The 22,869-nt window shown below is 45.5% G+C and overlaps 1 protein-coding gene across 1 annotated transcript; it reads left to right on the top strand.

Moving 5' to 3' along the window:
- The first annotated feature begins 679 nt into the window (after positions 1–679).
- On the top strand, positions 680–22,869 carry LOC112221135 (coagulation factor VIII). Its single transcript, XM_042303294.1, has 26 exons — positions 680–1,035; positions 1,224–1,324; positions 1,452–1,574; positions 2,303–2,515; positions 3,935–4,111; positions 4,236–4,339; positions 4,752–4,872; positions 5,072–5,333; positions 7,654–7,819; positions 7,931–8,018; positions 8,276–8,493; positions 8,752–8,902; positions 9,044–9,253; positions 9,467–10,721; positions 11,319–11,484; positions 11,801–12,049; positions 12,213–12,441; positions 12,608–12,790; positions 13,008–13,124; positions 13,391–13,462; positions 13,850–13,935; positions 14,142–14,303; positions 18,439–18,583; positions 18,920–19,068; positions 21,801–21,983; positions 22,241–22,869. The coding sequence occupies exons 1-26, from the start codon at positions 884–886 to the stop codon at positions 22,394–22,396; spliced, it is 5,238 nt and encodes a 1,745-aa protein (XP_042159228.1). The 5' UTR covers positions 680–883; the 3' UTR covers positions 22,397–22,869.

Raw genomic sequence — 22,869 nt, 5'->3', positions numbered from 1 at the left:
TTCCTTCCAAACCACGGAATTTGCAATTTCCAACTTGTGTAATGTTTATGTCCATTGGCCGATGAGCATTGATACGTTTTATCTATAATTTCTCTTCGTACGATAAGGATTAAAAACAATTTGCCAATCGATTGTCGACTTGATTCATGATGATGTCTGCAAGCTAATATTTTGAAAGTATGATGTCCAAGATAAAATTATGTAAAATCATGTTATATCTGTGGCCAATGACTTTGGATGGGCACTATAATGTAAATAACTATAAATAACTATATGGCAGCACCCAACAGGCTTGAATTTTCTAGATCTACCCTTAGACTTGGGGGTGACGTAGTGTCCCCATGAGTGACAGAACACTGAGCCAATCACGGCGCAATGCTCCATATTTTCTGCTTGCTTGCCCCACCACCACCACCACCACAGAAAGCACTGAGCTAGGCTGAAACACCTGCATTTTGGAACTGCCTTACTCAAGAAAACAAAAAAAAGACTATGTTTGTATGCGGCTTTATTAACTCAATGATATATATATATATATATATACCATTGTTTGCAAATTGATATGTGACACGTATTAATGCAAAAATAACATGCAAAAACAGGCAACCCCCACAAGCCCCACCTGCCCTGAATGACTGGTCGCCGCTGTACAGATCCCACACATACACACACTCTCTCTCCCTTTATCTCTCTCACTCCCCCCTCACATTTATACACACTCTGTCTTTCTCTACCTGTGACTATCTCTCTGGTTAGGAACTTTCCCTTTAAATTCCCCCCTAACGGAAAATAACGGTAGTAAGTTGCCTGCTACGGTCCGGGTATCTGACTTCTCGACCACCAGTGAATTGACATTCAGTCAGACAGGTGCGCGTGCCTTGCGATGAGAACGCTGTTGATATCCCTCCTCTGCGTCCTCAGCGGGGTGGAAGAGACCTTGGCCGTACCTTCCACGAGAGAGTTCTATATCGCCGCGGTTGAGATCGGTTGGGACTATCTCTATTGGGGCAGCGCTGACCCCGTATCAGAACAAAGGTGAAGTTCTCTCCAGTCATTACCTAATATCTATCCCTTTTTTTGCGTCAATTTTGTTGTAGGCTTTTCTATTCAACTAACAGTTTCAAATGTATATCACCATGTAGCCTATTTTATTTGTTTTCATGTTTTAATCATTGATTTTTAAGCCTTTTTTTAAAATATCCATGTTGATTATGAATTTGTAGGAGGAGGACCAAGGATCCCCCTCAGAAATACATAAAAGCTGTTTATAGAGAATACACTGATTCCACATATTCAGTCCCCAAGCCTACACCAACATGGGCAGGTATGTGTACTAACTTAATTCATTCATTATTAATTACTTTAAGTATATCTTTAGAATTATATGCTACCACACACACGCTCACACACTCACACAGAGAGAGAGCTGAACAGAGTGCTTTGTGTTGCAGGTATCCAGGGTCCGGTGATCCATGCCCAGGCCAGTGACAGGGTGGTGGTGCACTTTAAGAACCTGGCGTCCCAGCCCTACAGTATCAGCCCTGTGGGGGTCAGCTACTGGAAACAGTCTGAGGGTAATGTCTTTATGTCTACCTACTAACTTACTACTGGAAACAGTCTGAGGGTAATGTCTTTATGTCTACCTACTAACTTACTACTGGAAACAGTCTGAGGGTAATGTCTTTATGTCTACCTACTAACATACTACTGGAAACAGTCTGAGGGTAATGTCTTTATGTCTACCTACTAACTTACTACTGGAAACAGTCTGAGGGTAATGTCTTTATGTCTACCTACTAGCTTACTACTGGAAACAGTCTGAGGGTAATGTCTTTATGTCTACCTACTAACTTACTACTGGAAACAGTCTGAGGGTAATGTCTTTATGTCTACCTACTAACTTACTACTGGAAACAGTCTGAGGGTAATGTCTTTATGTCTACCTACTAACTTACTACTGGAAACAGTCTGAGGGTAATGTCTTTATGTCTACCTACTAACTTACCAACGTACCGTAAACACTAAATCTGCATGTCTACCTACTAACTTACCGTAAACTGTAAGCCACTGTCACATCCTAGCACTGGTGTTATAAAGTAGACTGAATCCAATAAAGGGCTTACCCACTATTTACTGTCTTGAATTACGTGAACAAGTGTGTGTGTGTGTGTGTGTGTGTGTGTGTGTGTGTGTGTGTGTGTGTGTGTGTGTGTGTGTGTGTGTGTGTGTGTGTGTGCATCTGCTATGTCAGTCTCTGTGTGTACATGCGTATATTCCTAGCAATATATCTCTTTCTCTTTAGGGGCCGGATACGAAGACGCCACGTCAAGCCAGGAGAAGGAGGATGATGCTGTCGCTCCAGGGGGATACTACAAGTACGTCTGGGACATCAATCCTAATGACGGTCCGACCTTGGGAGACCCAGAATGCCTCACCTACTCCTACTCCTCCCAGGTGGACACTGTACAGGACTTCAACTCTGGGCTCATCGGGGCTCTGCTCATCTGCAAATCAAGTTAGAGACACAACTTTATTCCTGCTATGTTACTCCCACTCACCTTACAGTCAGATACTCCACAACTTTATTCCTGCTATGTTACTCCCACACACCTTACAGTCAGATACTCCACAACTTTATTCCTGCTATGTTACTCCCACTCACCTTACAGTCAGATACTCCACAACTTTATTCCTGCTATGTTACTCCCACTCACCTTACAGTCAGATACTCCACAACTTTATTCCTGCTATGTTACTCCCACACACCTTACAGTCAGATACTCCACAACTTTATTCCTGCTACGTTACTCCCACTCACCTTACAGTCAGATACTCCACAACTTTATTCCTGCTATGTTACTCCCACTCACCTTACAGTCAGATACTCCACAACTTTATTCCTGCTATGTTACTCCCACACACCTTACAGTCAGATACTCCACAACTTTATTCCTGATATGTTACTCCCACACACCTTACAGTCAGATACTCCACAACTTTATTCCTGCTATGTTACTCTCACTCACCTTACAGTCAGATACTCCACAACTTTATTCCTGCTATGTTACTCCCACACACCTTACAGTCAGATACTCCACAACTTTATTCCTGCTATGTTACTCCCACACACCTTACAGTCAGATACTCCACAACTTTATTCCTGATATGTTACTCCCACACACCTTACAGTCAGATACTCCACAACTTTATTCCTGCTATGTTACTCCCACACACCTTACAGTCAGATACTCCACAACTTTATTCCTGCTATGTTACTCCCACACACCTTACAGTCAGATACTCCACAACTTTATTCCTGCTATGTTACTCCCACACACCTTACAGTCAGATACTCCACAACTTTATTCCTGCTATGTTACTCCCACACACCTTACAGTCAGATACTCCACAACTTTATTCCTGCTATGTTACTCCCACTCACCTTACAGTCAGATACTCCACAACTTTATTCCTGCTATGTTACTCCCACACACCCTCCACAACTTTCTCTCTATGTATCACACTCCCCTTACAGTACAGTCAGACCCACTGTGACATATATTTGCCTGGTAAAGGAGGAAATTAATGTGGCTGCTGGACTTATAGCCGACTGGGACTTATAATGTGCTCTGCCCTCAGTCATCCAGTGATCATGTCCTACCTAATGGAAGGTTTTGTGAATAGAAGGAGGTCTGAATCACATAATCACCTTACTAAGTAGGGATTGTCAATAGTTTACTGCACATGATGAAGCTTAACACCCAGACTGCCACATCGCCTGATTATTAAACAAATTAGCAATTGGACCAAACAAGTAATTTCACCAAATGCCTCAATTCACTAAATGCGTAAGTTCACCAAATGTACCCTGTGATATTCAGAGTTATCAACTAATGTGTTATCTGTATTCTCTGCTTCCCTTGGGTTCTCACAGCTGCATTTACAGATAATGGAGTTCGGAAAAGCAGAGAGTTTATTCTGCTCTTTACTGTTTTCGATGAGAGTAAGAGCTGGTACGGCGAGGTGGGGAGTTTCCGGGAAAGATTTAAGAAGGCCAGTGCAAGAAAACAGTACCACACTATCAATGGATACGTCAACTCAACTTTACCAGGTCAGGAGCTAGTTTAGCATGTTACTGTATAGAGTCAACAGAACAGAGTCCTGTTGTCAACTATGCTGTAGTAGAAGACTCAAAAATATGTTTTGTGTGGGTTGGTTGTTTGGTATGTTTGTAGGTCTGACGATGTGCCAGGGACGAGACCATGTGTTCTGGCATCTCATTGGAATGGAAACGTCTCCAGAGATCCACTCTATACAGTTTCAGGATCACACTCTGCAGGTACATCAGATAATTCAAGTTTAAATCAGTTCACTTAAAGTTGTCAACCAATCATAATTAATGGTCATATGTTACAAACAACCAAGATTTTCCTTTGATAATTTTGCCAGTTCAGTTGTTATAAGTCAGCAGGTAGGGGTGGCAGGTAGCCTAGTGGTTAGAGTGTTGGGCCAGTGACTGAAAGGTTGCTAGTTCGAATCCCCGAACTGACAAGGTAAAAATCGTTCTGCACCTGAACAAGGCATTTAACCCACTGACAATCAACCAATATTAGGCCGTCATTGTCATTGTAAAATAAGAATTTGTTCTTAACTGACTTGCCTGACTAAATAAAAAATCAGTTGTTTGTGAGAATGTGTAACCAGTTCAGCAGCATTTCAGTCTGAGCCTAACTCTACCCTTGTCATTCCAGGTGATGGCCCACCGTAAGGTTACTGTGGAGATGACCCCTATGACCTTTACCACAGCGGAGATGAAGCCCAGCACTCAGGGGAAGTTCCTCATCAGCTGTCAGATCCAAGAACACCGCCACGGTAAGAGTATGTTGTGAAATAAAGTTTTGATCAGTTTTAAAGTTCCCAATTTGATTTGACACTCCTGTGTGAGGTAACAGAGTACATTTGTACATTTGAGCCAGAGTTATGTGGTTGAGAATGTGCTATAAGGTGTTCATATTGCATCTATAAGGTGTCTTGTGAGTTGTTATAAGGTCTCTGTATGTTTTTGTTCCAGCGGGTATGAGTGCATTCTTTAAGGTAGAGGACTGCCCAGAGCCTGTGACGGTGCCCAGTCCTGACGTGCGTCAGGTCCAGCAGTCTGAGGATAAGGAGGACTATGAATATGGAGATGACATGTTTGAGACCTTTGTGTTTAAGCCTGGGAAAGATCAGGCTGTGGGGCGCTCCCGAGGGGGGAAGATCAAAATCTGGGTCCATTACATCGCTGCTGAGGAGATCATCTGGGATTATGCACCCCACCTCAGCCAGGGAGACAGGTAGGAAACCCCACCTCAGCCAGGGAGACAGGTAGGAAACCCCACCTCAGCCAGGGAGACAGGTAGGAAACCCCACCTCAGCCAGGGAGACAGGTAGGAAACCCCACTTCAGCCAGGGAGACAGGTAGGAAACCCCACCTCAGCCAGGGAGACAGGTAGGAAACCCCACTTCAGCCAGGGAGACAGGTAGGCCAAACCCCACCTCAGCCAGGGAGACAGGTAGGAAACCCCACCTCAGCCAGGGAGACAGGTAGGAAACCCCACCTCAGTGAGGGAGACAGGTAGGAAACTCCACCTCAGCCAGGGAGACAGGTAGGAAACCCCACCTCAGCCAGGGAGACAGGTGGGAAACCCCACTTCAGCCAGGGAGACAGGTAGGAAACCCCACCTCAGCCAGGGAGACAGGTAGGAAACCCCACCTCAGTGAGGGAGATAGGTACAAAACCCCACCTCTGCGAGGGAGACAGGTACAAAACCCCACCTCTGCGAGGGAGACAGGTACGAAACCCCACCTCAGTGAGGGAGACAGGTACGAAACCTCACCTCAGCCAGGGAGACAGGTAGGAAGCCCCACCTCAGCCAGGGAGACAGGTAGGAAACCCCACCTCAGTGAGGGAGACAGGTACGAAACCTCACCTCAGCCAGGGAGACAGGTAGGAAACCCCACCTCTGTGAGGGAGACAGGTAGGAAACCCCACCTCTGTGAGGGCGACAGGTACGAAACCCCACCTCTGTGAGGGCGACAGGTACGAAACCCCACCTCAGTGAGGGAGACAGGTACAAAAGCCCACCTCAGCCAGGGAGACAGGTATGAAACCCCACCTCTGTGGTGGAGACAGGTACGAAACCCCACCTCTGTGGTGGAGACAGGTACGAAACCCCACCTCAGTGAGGGAGACAGGTACAAAAGCCCACCTCAGCCAGGGAGACAGGTATGAAACCCCACCTCTGTGGTGGAGACAGGTACGAAACCCCACCTCAGTGAGGGAGACAGGTACGAAACCCCACCTCAGTGAGGGAGACAGGTACGAAACCCCACCTCTGTGAGGGCGACAGGTACGAAACCCCACCTCAGTGAGGGAGACAGGTACAAAAGCCCACCTCAGCCAGGGAGACAGGTATGAAACCCCACCTCTGTGGTGGAGACAGGTACGAAACCCCACCTCAGTGAGGGAGACAGGTACGAAACCCCACCTCTGTGAGGACGACAGGTACGAAACCCCACCTCAGTGAGGGAGACAGGTACAAAACCCCACCTCAGCCAGGGAGACAGGTACGAAACCCCACCTCTGTGGTGAAACCCCACCTCAGAGACAGGTCTGTGAGGACGACAGGAAACCCCACCTCAGTGAGGGAGACAGGTAGGAAACCCCACCTCTGTGGAGGGGGCGACAGGGAGGGAGGGAGGAAGGGAGGGAGGGAGGGATAAAGAGGGAAACCCCACCTCAGCCAGGGAGAATGGGTGGCAAAGGTGGGAAACCCCACCTCGGTGGAAAGGAGACAGGGGAGGGAAACCCACCTCAATGAGGAGAGACTGGTATAGTAAGACCCCAGATCAGCCAGGGAGACAGGAGACTGTGTACCCCAGAGTTCAGATCAGCCAGGGAGACAGGTAGTGTAAGTAACCTCTGTGGTGGAGACAGGTACAAAACCCCACCTCAGTGAGGGAGACAGGTAGGAGAGAGGGTAAAGGGGCGACAGGGAGGGAGGGAGGAAGGGAGGGATAAAGAGGGAGAGCGATACAGGGAGGAAAGAAGAAATAGGTGAAGGAATGGGTGGCAAAGGTGGGAGAATGGGAGTGAAAAGGAAATGGAAAGGAAGAGAGAGGGAGGGAGGGAGGACCGAGAAAGGGAGAGTGTCAGAGAGACTGTGTATAGTAAGAGTACAGATGGGAGGGAGGACCGAGAAAAGGAGAGTGTCAGAGAGACTGTGTATAGTAAGAGTACAGATGGGACGGAGGACCGAGAAAAGGAGAGAGTCAGAGAGACTGTGTATAGTAAGAGTTCAGATGGGACGGAGGACCGAGAAAAGGAGAGAGTCAGAGAGACTGTGTATAGTAAGAGTTCAGATGGGACGGAGGACCGAGAAAGGGAGAGAGTCAGAGAGACTGTGTATAGTAAGAGTTCAGATGGGACGGAGGACCGAGATAGGGAGAGTGTCAGAGAGACTGTGTATAGTAAGAGTTCAGATGGGACGGAGGTCCGAGAAAAGGAGATAGCCAGAAAAAGACTAGGACAGGAAAGGGACAGATAGCATTGCTCAGAGTTCATGATACTAACGATGCTGATACTACCCTCCCTCCATTGTCTCTGTGTTCCAGTCAACTGTTATCGGAATACTTTCCCAGGGGGCCTCATCAGCTGGGTCATGAATATAAGAAGGTGGTGTATGTAGAATACACTGACCAGACCTTCACCACGAGGAAATCACCTGTTAAAAGACTGCTGGGACCACTGCTCAGAGGACAGGTGGACGAACACTTCCAAGTGTGTACCACAATCAACAAAACAAACAAACAAACAAAAAGCATGTAAACAAAAAAGATGTATCTGAATAGATAGTAAAGAAAGTAAAGGTCATTCTCATTGCTTCTTCAGATAGTGTTCAAGAACCTAGCAAGTCGTCCTTTCAACATTTATCCAAACGGCCTCACCAAGATTTCTCCACTGCGTAAAACAGGGAATGGTAAGATAAACAAAAATGTGGCATTATGATAAGATAATATTACTGGCTATGCATTTAGGTTTAAAACCATAACTAAGTCCTTCGTGGAATATGGTCATCATATGTGGTGTGTTTATATGTTGGGGTCTGGAGAATCTCATAAAAAGTGATTTTATAGTAATTGTATTAGTCTAATAGTCATTCTATTACACTAATATAATCTCTTAGTCTCTTAGTCATTCTTGTTCCCCCCATGGTGTCTATGTGTGATTGTGTAGAGGGTGAAAAGGACCTTCGTTCACTGGCTGTACCCCCCAATGGGACATATGGGTACATGTGGAAACTAACAGCAGAGGACGGGCCCCTGGAGAGAGACCCACAGTGTCTGACCCGTCTGTACCAGAGTACCATCAACCCTGAGAGAGACGTGGCCACTGGCCTCGTAGGACCCCTCCTCATCTGCAAGAAGGACTCCATGGACACCAGGGGGCGGCTGGTGAGAATCGCCACTTCATATGTCCATAATGACACATGGGTTGTTTTTTCGGACACAGATTAAGTCTTGGAATAAGAATAACGTCCAATGGAGAATAGAGATGTGTCCGGGAATCTGGCCCAGTATGACATATCAATGCATTATCTCTCCTGCAGCTTGCCCAAGTCATACACTGATAACTTGGATCTTGCTGTTTGTAGCAGTGTGAGAGTATGTGAGATGTTGCGGTTATCTTAATCTAAGATGTCCAACTTGCAGGTGGGCCCAGATAAAGTGAAGCAGTTGATGTTCGCTGTGTTTGATGAAAACAAGAGTTGGAACATCAATGACAACATTCAGAAGTACAGCAGAGACCCCTCCATGGTCAACCCTACAGACCCTGACTTCTACAACTCCAATGTCATCTACAGTAAGTGGGGTTTTCCTGCCTGGATATCTTGTAGGCTAGCTTCCCTTATTTCTTGATGAAGGTGGTGATACCTCCTTCATGTCTGCTCTGTCACCCCTCCTATGTTTTAGATTTTGATCTGGATCTCATTTTTGTTTACAGATGTGAACGGGATCATGTTCAACGGGCAGATGATCCAGCTGTGTAAGGATGACGTGACCTTCTGGCACCTGGCCAACGTGGGGACACAGAGCGACTTCGTGTCCGTCTACTTCACAGGAAACCCCTTCATGAGGGACAACGTGTATGAGTCCGTTCTCACACTCTTCCCAATGTCTGGGGAGACTGTTACCATGGAGACCGAGCTAATTGGTAAGGTCAAATGACAATGTTTGCTTGTCAGCCATTGCTGTTTTTGATGCTGCTACATTTGTGTTCAGTAGGCATAAATTGGAAGAACATTTTTGAAACAGAGAGGTGCTACAGGTCCATTAAGAACACAGGTTTCACTATGGTGCGCCCTACTAAAACCTGACCCTGATTTTTTTCTGAAGTGTTGTGAGCTGATGTTTATTTCATCCTCAGGTGAGTGGGAGATCAGTGCTTTCGACAGTAGCCTGAAGAGCCGTGGCATGAGCGCCCGCTACTCGGTCCTGTCTTGTAACATTGACCTGCTTGTGGACAACGAGGACCTAGAGTACGGCCTGGAGGACGTCCTGCCTGATTACGTAGACCAGTTTTTCAAACCGAGATCCCTCCGCCCCCGGCTACAGAACAGGACCGTAGCCGTCAGAGTCTGCAAGAAGCAACCCAGTTTAAACCAGAACACAACAACACCGAAAACAAGAAATTACACAGATAACGAAGTCTCCATCGGAGAATCTGGGGACCATGGGTCTGATAACAATGTCACATTTAAGGCAGAGGACCAGAGGTCAATCTGTGAGGTCAGGTATGTGACCGTGTTGTCTGCTGACGAGGAGGGCAACCTGCTCTCCCAGGGAGGGATCCCCACAGACGTTCTGAAGCAACTGGAGAAGGACGGAGAGTGGAAGGCTTCAGAGACCCAGGAGGGAGGGGGTCTGGGTGGGGAGCAGGGGGGGAAGAGACAAAGACGCCAGGCCAGGGTAGAAGGAGGAGAGGATGGGGATGGGGAGGAGGTAGAGGAGGAAGGTCTGGGCAGGGAGCAGGGGGGGAATGGAAGACAGAGACGCCAGGCCAGTTTGGAGGGTGGAGAGAGCAACAAGCTAGCGGAGAACTGTGAGGAGGAGGTGCTGAAGGAGTGGAAGGGTCGGGTATATGGGGAGGCGCTGGAGCAGGAGCAGAGAGAAGAGCAGAAGGTGGAGGTGTTGGATCAGCAGGAGGAGCAGGGACAGAAGGGGGAGTTGGATCGAGATTCACATCCTCTAAGCACATATCACACAGATAAGGACCCTCTACTCTTGGAGTTAGATGGATGGAGGGATCTAGACCCCCTGAAAAACACTTTGAAAGCGCTCCCGGATCAGCTGAAGGTGCAGCAACAGAGGGAGGAGCAGAAAGCTGGGGAGGTGCATCCCCTAAACAACAACCCTCACACAGATCCAGACACCCCTCTACTGGATTTGTTGGATCTAGACTTCTCCAATGTCTCCAATGACAATGAGACGGCTCCCAGGAACGCAGTGTCTCTGGAGTATGATGACTATAGTGAGAAGGACACTGGGACAACCTACATGGGGACAGAGGACAACCTGGACCTGAGGACCACAGATGGACATTACCGCAGCTACTACATCGCTGCACAGGAGATCACATGGGACTATGGGATCAGGAAACCACATCAGCTCATAAAAACAAGGTAGTGTTTGGTTTTTGTAAGTATCTGGTTTCTTGGACACTTATGTTTAGTCTTTGAGCAGCACTTTCAATTGAGAATCTCATCTCATATGCTTTTTAGTCTAGAACTAGACTTAATCTGTGTCTGGCCCCATCTGTTTGACTATACATTTTTTTTAGGTTTCTATGGAGAATCTAAATTGAATATGCCTCTTAGTCTAGAACTAGGCATAGTCTGTGTCTGGCCCTATCTGTTAATGAAAGAAATCCTGTTTCTGATTGATCACCTCAATCTAAAAGACAAGGAAAAGCTGCTCCAATGCCATTCATTATTTACCAACGTTCCAATGACAAGCTGTCTAGGCAAGTCAGTTAAGAACAAATTCTTATTTTCAATGACGGCCTAGGAACAGTGGGTTAACTGCCTGTTCAGGGCCAGAACGACAGATTTGTACCTTGTCAGCGCAGGGGTTTGAACTTGCAACCTTCCGGTTACTAGTCCAATGCTCTAACCACTAGGCTACCCTGCCACCCCTTTTATCAGGCTATTGATCAACGGCAAGCTGTCTTTTATCAGGCTATTGATCAGCTCATCAACTCCCAACTGTTCCCTCCCCAGAGAGAGGCGTAGGGGAATGAGGAAGTTCCTGACGGAATATAAGAAGGTGGTGTTCAGGGCCTACAGTGAGAGAGACTTCCAGATCCCCGTCACCAGAGGAGAGCTGCAGGAACATCTTGGACTCATGGGTCCTATCATTAAAGCTGAGATCAACGACCTCCTTACCGTGAGGGGAGATCAATGATCATCTTATTAATTCACTGATGTTCAAATCAATTCATATTTTGGTGGCCTTAGCTCAACTACTAGTAACCTCGTCAAGGTGTTTCGGAGTTCTTGGTGTTATGGCTAAGGTGTTGGACAGTTTCAGGAACCATGGTTTGAATCCAGATTGCATTACCCCCTGAATTCACTGCAATATTATTTTCATGGCATATTCTCAGATATCAGATTGTGTATATAATGCTGTTAAACATTCACTTAAGCTTAACCTTGACCCGTTTTTATTGTCTCGATGCTGATCTTGATCTTGACCTCGACAGGTGACCTTCAAGAACATGGCGTCCAGGCCGTACTCCCTGCACCTCCATGGAGTGTATGATAAGACCCAGGGTGATGGATGGACCCAGACCCAGTGGGGGTCCTCCAGGGCTGGGGTGGCCGGGGTCCCTGGGGAGGCGGTCCAGCCTGGGGAGGTCAGGGTGTACACCTGGAGGATCACCAGGAAGCAGGGGCCCACCGCTGCAGAGTTTGACTGTAAGGCCGGGGCCTACTACTCTACACAGAATAAGGCAGGTGGCACTGTCAACATTTCCTCTACCTGTATATTAAAAAGCTAGCTCATAGTTAGACAGCTTATCAATGTTTTGACATGATTTTCCCTGCATGCACTTTGTTGTTCTGGCGTGTGTATTTGACTGTGTGGCTTTGTGTTCTGTTCTCACCCCTCAACAGGTGAAGGACCTCCACTCCGGTCTGATTGGCCCCTTAGTAATCTGTAAACCAGGCACCCTCCACCCCCAACTGAACCTACAGCCCAACCTACAGGAGTACGCCCTCCTCTTCCACACCTTCGACGAGACCAAGAGCTGGTACCTGGACGAGAACATCCGTCAGTACTGCATCCCGCCCTGCCAGGCCCGGAGAGATGACCCCTGGTTTCAGCTCAGCAACAAGTTTGCAGGTAGAGTTACTCAGACTCCCTCCTAATATCAATACTAGTTTCATAATAAATACATTTAAATAGATTTCTAGTGAATTTCTCTGTTTGTTTAGGTTCATACTCATATCTGATCGATTGTTTGGGTTTGAGATTCATTTCTCTGGAAAATATTTCCTTGTTACCGTAGCGATAAACGGCTACGTGGCAGAGACACTTCCTGGTCTGATGGTTGGCCAGCACCAGCAAGTCAGGTGGCACCTGCTGAACGTCGGGGGCGACGGGGAGTATCACACCGCCCACTTCCACGGTCTGCCCTTCAGCATTCACAAGGAGCAGGAGCATCGCATGGGGGTGTACAACCTCTATCCTGGTAAATACACACACTAAAAAACACAGAAACATGCAAACACAACCACAGTTACCACACACACACACACACACAACCACGCAAATGCACACACACACACACACACATACTGTACACACACACACATATATACATGCCCACACAATAAAATAATAGTCAATCATAATGAATCAATCAAGAATGTCATCTATCCCACCTTGGTCTCTGTCCCCCTCTCCAGGTGTGTTTGGCACAGTGGAGATGAGGCCGGCCACAGTAGGGACCTGGATGGTGGAGTGTACAGTAGGAGAGCACCAGCTAGCCGGCATGAGGGCTAAACTACTGGTCTACAACCCACGTAAGTAGCCTACCACATCTCCCAAACCATGTAGGTACCACACCTCACAACCCATGTAGGTACCACACCTCCCAACACATGTAGGTACCACACCTCACAAACCATGTAGGTACCACACATAGTTAACTCACAACAGCTTTACTCAGTAGACTGAGACAGAAGTGTGAAATATGTTATTTGGAATGTCTTAGAATGACATTGTTGGTTATTTTTTGTGAAATGTGGACAATACAAATAGAATGTAATTTCCTGTGATTACCTGGCAGGATGCATCCAGCCTCTGGGGTTGAGGTCAGGAAGAATAGACGATTCCCAGATCACAGCATCAGACCACATAGGTAAGAAAGTTTCAGCAATGCAAGAATGTAACCACAAGAATGTAACTACACACCTCTCCATCATGATAGCTGATGTGTGGCAAGCGTTTTTGACAGAAAAAAGGCTGCTTCACATTGGTGGTGGAAGAGGTGAGTTGCTCCTTGCTACGTAAAGCACTTTGAACACTTGAAAAGCGTTATAAAAATCCAATAAATTATTATTATTAATTTATTTGATGTCAGGAAGTAGGCTCATACACTGTATATGCATAAGTAAGCCTCTAGATTGGAGAAATGTTACCATGATGAATCAGTGACATACTGTTTATGAAAACACAGTATACTCTACTCTGTTTTAGGCCTGCATACAGTTAGCCAGTGGGATTGAATGCATACATGTGTTGCCAGGTAACTGGGAGGCCAGGCTGGCGAGGCTGGAGCTATCTGGTTCTGTCAACGCCTGGATGGGCACGAATCAGAAATCATGGATCCAGGTTTAACACTAAACTTCCTGTTCTTCTATGAAAGATCCTTGTAGATTGAAAGGCCATCTGGTTTAGCTGCCCCTGTCTTTTGCATGGTTGGGGTCCATTCCATTTAAATTCAGTAGATCTATGTTTTCCTCAGTTCACTTCCTGAATTGACTGAATTGAAATGGACCTGGCCCCAACTCTGGTCTCCTGTTGTGTCTCCTATGTAGGTGGACCTCCAGAGACCCACTCTGCTCCATGGGATTCAGACCCAGGGTGCCAGAGCCTCTCTGGGCCTGAAGGACTACTTCATCGTGCACTTCACCCTCTCCTACAGCCTAGACCAGGAGACCTGGACTAACTACAAGGGGAACAGCACCACGCCATCTTATGTCAGTACCTTACATGTACCTTAACCATCTGTACCAGTACCTACTGGCTAGTACTGTACCCACAAAGCATGAGCTTAATTGTGTACCATACAAACCAGAAGTCAGTGAGAGCAGGTAGTGAGAGCAGGTAGTGAGAGCAGGTAGTGAGAGCAGGTAGTGAGAGCAGGTAGTGAGAGCAGGTGCATGTATCCTTTTGTTACTGTAAATGTCATCAATGCTTAAAATATTTCTGAGTAACTCTATGCATTACTGTGGTGTAGCTGTTCTTAGCCCCCTAAGGTTGATGTCTGCCCCCGCAAAAATATCAAATTAGCAAAAGACAAAAATCTCCATAAAAAGATATCTGTTTTTTTGCATTGGATGCGTCTCAATACATCACATCCGCCTATGTCTCAAAATACACCTCTGCTGTCTTCAACCAGAATCTCAGCGATGACTGCCTCATTGCCTGCGTCCGTAATGGGTCCGCGGTCAAACGACCACCCCTCATCACTCTCAAACGCTCCCTAAAACACTTCAGCGAGCAGGCCTTTCTGATCGACCTGAACCGGGTATCCTGGAAGGATATTGACCTCATCCCGTCAGTAGAGGATGCACTATTGCTCTTTAAAAGTGCTTTCCTCACCATCTTAAATAAGCATGCCCCATTCAGAAAATGTAGAACCAGGAACAGATATAGCCCTTGGTTCACTCCAGACCTGACCGCCCTTGACCAGCACAAAAACATCCTGTGGTGTTCTGCATTAGCATCGAATAGCCCCCGCGATATGCAACATTTCAGGGAAGTTAGGAACCAATATACACAGGCAGTTAGGAAAGCAAAGGCTAGCTTTTTCAAACATAAATTTGCATCCTGTAGCACAAACTCCAAAAAGTTAAAGTCCATGGAGAATAAGAGCACCTCCTCTCAGCTGACCACTGCACTGAGGCTAGGAAACACTGTCACCACTGATTAAGCTACGATAATCAAGAATTTCAATAAGCATTTCTCTATGGCTACCCCTACCCCGGTCAACAGCTCTGCACACCCCACAGCAACTTGCCCAAGCCTCCCCCATTTCTCCTTCACCCAAATCCAGATAGATGATGCTCGGAAAGAGCTGCAAAATCTGGACCCCTACAAATCAGCTGGGCAAGACAATCTGGACCCTCTCTTTCTAAAATTATCCGCAACAATTGTTGCAACCCCTATTACTAGCCTGTTGAACCTCTCTTTCGTATCGTCTGAGATTCCCAAAGATTGGAAAGCTGCCGCAGACATCCCACTCTTCAAAGGGGGAGACACTCTAGACCCAAACTGTTACAGACCTATATCTATCCTACCCTGCCTTTCTAAGGCAGCCAAGTTAACAAACAGATCATCGACCATTTCCAATCCCACCGTACCTTCTCCGCTATGCAATCTGGTTTCCGAACTGGTCACGGGTGCACCTCAGCCACGCTCAAGGTCCTAAACGACATTATAACCTCAATCGATAAAAGACAATACTGTGCAGCCGTATTCATCGACCTGGTCAAGGCTTTCGACTCTGTCAATCATCGCATTATTATCAGCAGACTCAACAGCCTTGGTTTCTCAAATGACTGCCTCGCCTGGTTCACCAACTACTTCTCAGACAGAGTTCAGTGTGTCAAATCGGAGGGCCTGTCCGGACCTCTGGCAGTCTCTATGGGGGTGCCATAGGGTTAAATTCTTAGGCCGACTCTTTTCTCTGTATACATCAATGATGTCGCTCTTGCTGCTGGTGATTCTCTGATCCACCTCTACGCAGACGACACCATTTTGTATACTTCTGGCCCTTCTTTGGACACTGTGTTAACTAACCTCCAGACGAGCTTCAATGCCATACAACTCTCCTTCCGTGGCCCCCAAGTGCTCTTAAATGCAAGTAAAACTAAATGCATGCTCTTCAACCGATCGCTGCCCGCACCTGCCCGCCTGTCGAGCATCACTACTCTGGACGGTTCTGACTTAGGATATGTGGACAACTACATAATACCTAGGTGTCTGGTTAAACTGTAAACTCTCCTTCCAGACTCACATTAAGCATCTGCAAAATTAAATCCAGAATCAGCTTCCTATTTTGCAACAAAGCATCCTTCACTCATGCTGCCAAACATACCCTCGTAAAACTGACTATCCTATTGATCCTTGACTTCGGCGATGTCATCTACAAAATAGCCTCCAACACTCTACTCAGCAAATTGGATGCAGTCTATCACAGCGCCATCCGTTTTGTCACCAAAGCCCCATATACTACCCACCACTGCAACCTGTATGCTCTCGTTGGCTGGCCCTCGCTTCATACTCGTCGCCAAACCCACTGGCTCCAGGTCATCTCCAAGTCTTTGCTAGGTAAAGCCCCGCCTTATCTCAGCTCACTGGTCACCATAGCAGCACCCACCCATAGCACGCGCTCCAGCAGGTATATTTCACTGGTCACTACCAATTCTTCCTTTGGGCGCCTTTCCTTCCAGTTCTCTGCTGCCAATGACTGAAACAAACTGCAAAAATCACTGAAGCTGGAGACTTATATCTCCCTCACTAACTTTAAGCATCATCTGTCAGAGCAGCTTACAGATCATTGCACCTGTAAATAGCCCATCTGTAAATAGCCCACCCAACTACCTCATCCCCATATTGTTATTTATTTATTTTTTTGCTCCTTTGCACAACAGTATCTCTACTTGCACATTCATCTTCTGCACATCTATCACTCCAGTGTTTAATTGCTAAATTGTAATTATTTTGCCACTATGGCCTATTTATTGCCTTACCTCCCTAATCTTACTTCATTTGCACACACTGTATATAGACTTTTCTATTGTGTTATTGACTGTATGTTCGTTTATTCCATGTGTAACTCTGTGTTGTTGTTTGTGTTGCACTGCTTTGCTTTATCTTGGCCAGGTCGCAGTTGTAAATGAGGACTTGTTCTCAGCTGGCCATTAAAAAAAATATATACATAAAATGCCATCACTTCCGCATCTGCGGTGAAAGGTGACAGAGCTATAGCGGTGTTTGTCAGACCATGAGACATCCCGGAAATCGGTCTTCTCACACAATCATCTGTAGCATCTGAACGGTTTGGCCTGCAAACTATTATTACCCCTCTATGGAAAGATGAGAATCTCACGAACACAATGTTATTGCTCTACAAACTCCTGTTTGTAAAACTCCAAACTTCTGTCTGTAGCGTCCGAACCGTTTGGCCTACACACTAATATGTGTGCAAAGGTGATGCCTCTCTGTGGAAAGATGAGACTCTCACGAACATGTACATGTTGGTTGTTCTGCTCTAGGATGCCCACAGGCCTCATAAGACTCGTCTGAAGTACCATTTTAAAAAATATATTGTTTAATGCCAAAAATATATTAAATACCCCCCCAAAAAGTTTCCTGATATTTCCTATATCTCTCAGATGTAGGACAGACACTTCAGAACAAACTTAATTTAGATTTTTTTTGGGGGGGGGGGGGACTATCTGTTCAATGTAGTGAATCTGTTATTCTATGTATTTGTATGGGCTACTTCAAGGGGTCTTAAAATTCAAAATCAAATAGCTAAATGATCCTTGGTATGACCTTCTTAAAACAATTCCATATAGATTATTATAAACTGGGTGGTTCGAGCCCTGAATGCTGATTGGCTGACAGCCGTGGTATATCAGTCCATATACCACGTGTATGGCAAACATGTATTTTTACTGCTCTAATTACATTGGTAACCAGTTTATAATTACAAAACACGGCACCTCTGGGGTTTGTGGTATATGACCAATATACCACGGCTAAGGGCTGTGTCCAGGCATCCGTGATGCTTCATGCGTAAGAACAGACCTTAGCCGTGGTATATTGGCCATATACTACACCCCTTCGTGCCTTATTGCTTAAGTAGAACCCCTCCTCCGGCTCAGATGGGGCTTAGACTCTGATGGCTTAGTAATAATAGGGGAAGCCAGTGTGAGGAATATGTGAACCCTTTATTTACATTTTGTCCTGTACTCTTAAATTGTATGTTCTGTTTCTCCCTCCTGTTAGCGCTCTTAAAGGGGCACACACTAATTTAACATGAACATCACAAATACTACAATGCTACCTCTTGTACTTACTATTGACTTCTGTTTATTTCAGATATTTAACGGTAACCTGGATGGCTCAAAGGTGAAGGAGAACCATCTGTTTCCCCCAATCCTCGGGCGCTACATCAGACTGCAGCCTGTCACCATCCAGAGGAACCCTGCTCTTCGCATGGAGCTACTGGGCTGTGACCTCAACAGTGAGTCCCTGTGTCAGCTAGGAACACCTTTGTAACAGCTTGTAACAGCTCAGATTACGTTTAGTGGTGGTGTAGGTGGTGTATGTTGAGAGGTACATCAGCAGGTAGTCCGTGGTTAGGGGTCAGGGACCGGGGGAAAGGAGGAGTTGCAGGGACGGTCAGATCTCAGGTGCTGGTGAATAGAATTCCTGAGAGAAGGAAGAAGGAACACATGAGAAGATGCCTGCAATTTCAATCTAGGATCTTTGTGTGTGTGTGTGTGTGTGTGTGTGTGTGTGTGTGTGTGTGTGTGTGTGTGTGTGCGTGTGCGTGTGCGCGTGCTCGCGCGTGTGCCAGGCTGCTCCTTCCCCCTAGGTCTCCAGAGGAGGTTGGTCCCAGACAGCAGCTTCCGAGCCTCCTCCTTCCTGCAGACCTGGAGGCTCTCTTGGAGCCCCGCCCTCGCACGCCTCCGCCAGGACGGCAGCGCCAATGCATGGCGCCCCAAGGTACACACATTCACAACACACACACACATACACACACAGTCAAACCACATACACTTTCCTGCCATCCCCTCCCTCTGTTACTGTATTACTGTATTATATTATCAGTTAAATACCAGATATAAGTTATATTAGCAATATTACTTTCTTCAAAAGACTAGTAGAAAGTACACATCATATCAATGTTTTAGCAATGTGCAAATAGTTGTAGTACAAATAGTATGGGAAGATAAATAAACATATAAATATTGGTTGTATTTAGAAGCTGCATCCCTGTCTCACCCCATAACCCTTTGTAAATAAATCTGTGTGTTTATTGCCAATTTTAAATGCACATGGATTTTATAATGTCATATGTTTTTGCCCGAACACCGCTTTCCATCAATTTGTATAGCAGAATATTTTGCCAGTACTGCTGTGGAACATCCAGGTGCACTTTTGCAGACTTCAGACGTGCAGCAATGTTTTTTTTGGACAGCAGTGGCTTCTTCCGTGGTGTCCTCCCATGAACACCATTCTTGTTTAGTGTTTTACGTAACAGAGATGTTAGCATGTTCCAGATATTTCTGTAAATCTTTAGCTGACACTAGGATTCTTCTTAACCTCATTGAGCATTCTGCGCTGTGCTCTTGCAGTCATCGTTGCAGGACAGCCACACCTAGGGAGAGTCGCAAGAGCATACGACAACTTTTAGAGATACTTTTGTAACCCTTTCTAGCTTTATGCAAGTCAACAATTCTTAATCTTAAGTCTTCTGAGATTTCTTTTGTTTGAGGCATGGTTCACATCAGGCAATGCTTCTTGTGAATAGCAAACTCAAATTTTGTGAGTGTTTTTTATAGGGCAGGGCAGCTTTAACCAACTTCTCCAATCTTGTCTCATTGATTGGACTCCAGGTTAGCTGACTCCTGACTCCAATTAGCTTTTGGAGAAGTCATTAGCCTTGGGGTTCACATACTGTACTTTTCTAACCTACACTGTGAATGTTTAAATTATGTATTCAATATAGACACGAAAAATACAATCATTTGTGTGTTATTAGTTCAAGCACACTGTTTGTCTATTGTTGTGACTTTGATGAAGATCAGATCAAATTGTATGACTAATGTATGCAGAAATACAGGTCATTCCAAAGGGTTCACATACTTTTTCTTGCCACTGTATATGTTTTCCTGTTTGCTCTTTGTTATTGAGAAGAAAAGATGTGCTTTATCCATCTCCATTTCGGATAGATAGCTCTTTGTGTGTTCCAATTTTCCTAGAAGGGGTTCGGTTCTATGGATTCTTGAATTACATTGAGCTGATTTCTTAGGGTATTTCTGTATTGTTTTAGTGTTTCACCATAGTTAAGGTGTAGGCTCAGGTTTTCTGGGTCTCTGTGTTTTTGGTTGGATAGGTTCCTTAATTCTTTTCTCAGGGTTTTGCATTCTTAATCAAACTATTTGCGATTGTTGTTCATTTTCTTAGCTTCTCTGCTTGACAGAGGCTGAAAGGTCAAATATACTGTTTAGGTTTTCTACTGTCAAGTTTACACCTTCACTATTACAGTGAAACATTTTGTCCAGGAAGTTGTCTAAAAGGGATTGAATGTGTTGTTGCCTAATTGTTATTTGGTAGGTTTCCACACTACTTTCCTTCCATCTATAGTGTTTCTTTATAGTATGCAGTTTCCTCAGCTTTGATGCCTTGTGATTGAGTATTTCTCTCTTCAAGTAAAGTGTGATTTTGCTGTGATCGGATAGGGATGTCAGTGAGCTGACTGAACGCTTTGAGAGACTCTGGGTTGAGGTCTGTGATAAACTAAGGGATGACCTGTAGGTGTACCTACCATAGAAGTCTCCTTGAAGCCTACCATTGACTATGTACAGACCCATTGTGTGACGGAGCTGCAAGAGCTGTGACCCATTTTTGTAGGTTGTTTTGTCATAGTTGTGTCTAGGGAGGCGTATTGGGGAGGGAATGCGGTCACCTCCAAGTAGGTGTTCTCTCTCCCTCTTTCTCGTGGCCCCTCTCCATTGTTGGGGCAGCAGGTAGCCTAGTGGTTAGAGTGTTGGACTAGTAACCGAAAGGTTGCATGGCGGATCCCTGAGCTGACAAGGTAAAAATCTGTCATTCTGCCCCTGAACAAGTTAGTTAACCCACTATTCCTAGGCTGTCATTGAAAATAAGAATTTGTTCTTAACTGACTTGCCTAGTTAAATAAAGGTAAAATAAATAAAAAAATTGTCTCTCTCTGTCTTTAGCTAATCACATTTACTGCCTTCCTCTGAAAACACTGGACAATGGTGATTTTCCAACTTATCAGACTGGTGTTACTTTTAAGGGCTGGTATGTGAGCAACACTTGTAATTGGTAGATAGAGGTCAACTGTGCCAAGTGTTCTCCGAAACTGAATAGTCAAGGATAGGTGGAGAAATAATGTACAATCAGTGACCAATATCTATTGCAAGAGTGATCTTTTATGAGCTTGATGTTCTTTCCCTAGAAGACACTCTAGGAATCAATCAAGAGATACAATTGTTTGTAATGGTCACATGCTGTGGTAGAAGTGTTGTAAATGAGTTTTTTTTCTGTGTCAGTCTCTATTTTCTTCCGTCCATTGTTTTAAATCTTGTTTTTAATACTTGTTCCTGCCAAAACCAGCATCTGGACCTAGACTCACTGCTGTGCACAGTGTATCTCTTAACGTTTTGCACCTGTTATAACCCACCCCCCTACCTCCCTCTCTCCTCCAGGTCAATAACCCCCATGAGTGGCTGCAGGTGGACTTCCTGGTTATGAAACGCATCACAGGGGTTGTGACTCAGGGGGCGTGGTCTATTCTGACTCAAATGATGGTGACAGAGTTCTCCGTAACCATTAGCGATGAAGGTCACTCCTGGTCCAACGTGGTTGACGAAGAATCGCAAAGAGAGAAGGTATCACACATCTCATTATCTTCAGATTTATCACAGGCTACGTTTCAGTACACACACACCTTCCTTAGCATGCAGAGTCAAATGTGATTTGAAACCTCAGAGAAGTTAAGATTATTAAAGGTAAAATGCTACCAGACAGATTTACAAAACCTGATGTTGTAAAGAGTGACAAAGCTGTAACATGTTTAACTTTGAGTTTCCGAACTGTGATTTATGCGAGCCAGCTCTGTTTGACTCTGGCTCCTCCTTCCAACCAGATGTTCTTGGGGAACAGTGAGCCAGATGAGGAGATGCTGAACCTCTTTGATCCTCCTCTGTTTGCCCGCTTCATACGGATCCACCCCAGAGGCTGGGTCAATGACATAGCCCTGCGCTTGGAGTTCGTGGGCTGTGACACCCAGCAGCGTCTCTGAGAAACAGAGACAGGGCAGGGGACCCCACTGTGCAGCTCCACACTCAGGCCCACCTCATCGTCATCTCTTCCCTAGAGAATATTTAATGAGCATATCAGTGATGTAATGATCATGAAATAGTCATGTCATTGATGGATGAACAGAGTAAGTGAATCTAGGTAAAAGGTTTGTTTAGCTAGGTTCACGGTCATATATGATATTATTTATATGATATACTGTTGTAACTGTCTATTGATGAGCTTCAGCTGAGAACAGTTTGTTTGTCTCATTTACAATGTATACTGCTACTAACACTATGACTTCTGACATTCCAGCTGTGATCAACCACATGTAAATAGTACAATATAATTATTATTTTCTGTCTGGATGGATGTATGCACAGTATACTGTATAGTACTGTACATGCAATATATCATCTGCACTGAGGGGAGAGGGATTGAGTTTATATTGTTAAATAAACAGAGGTCACTGTT

Source organism: Oncorhynchus tshawytscha, linkage group LG21, assembly GCF_018296145.1.
Source record: "Oncorhynchus tshawytscha isolate Ot180627B linkage group LG21, Otsh_v2.0, whole genome shotgun sequence".
NCBI lineage: Eukaryota > Metazoa > Chordata > Actinopteri > Salmoniformes > Salmonidae > Oncorhynchus > Oncorhynchus tshawytscha.
The sequence above is the reverse complement of the archived record's forward strand: the minus strand, read 5'-3'. Positions and strand labels throughout refer to the sequence as shown.

Bases quoted from the DNA above. Each gene is read 5' to 3' on its own strand.
- LOC112221135 (XM_042303294.1), top strand. From the start codon at position 884: ATGAGAACGCTGTTGATATCCCTCCTCTGCGTCCTCAGCGGGGTGGAA. The intron at 13,463-13,849 runs GTAAGAAAGTTT...ATGTGTTGCCAG, and splicing joins CACAGCATCAGACCACATAG to GTAACTGGGAGGCCAGGCTG. The intron at 14,304-18,438 runs GTCAGTACCTTA...TGTTTATTTCAG, and splicing joins ACAGCACCACGCCATCTTAT to ATATTTAACGGTAACCTGGA.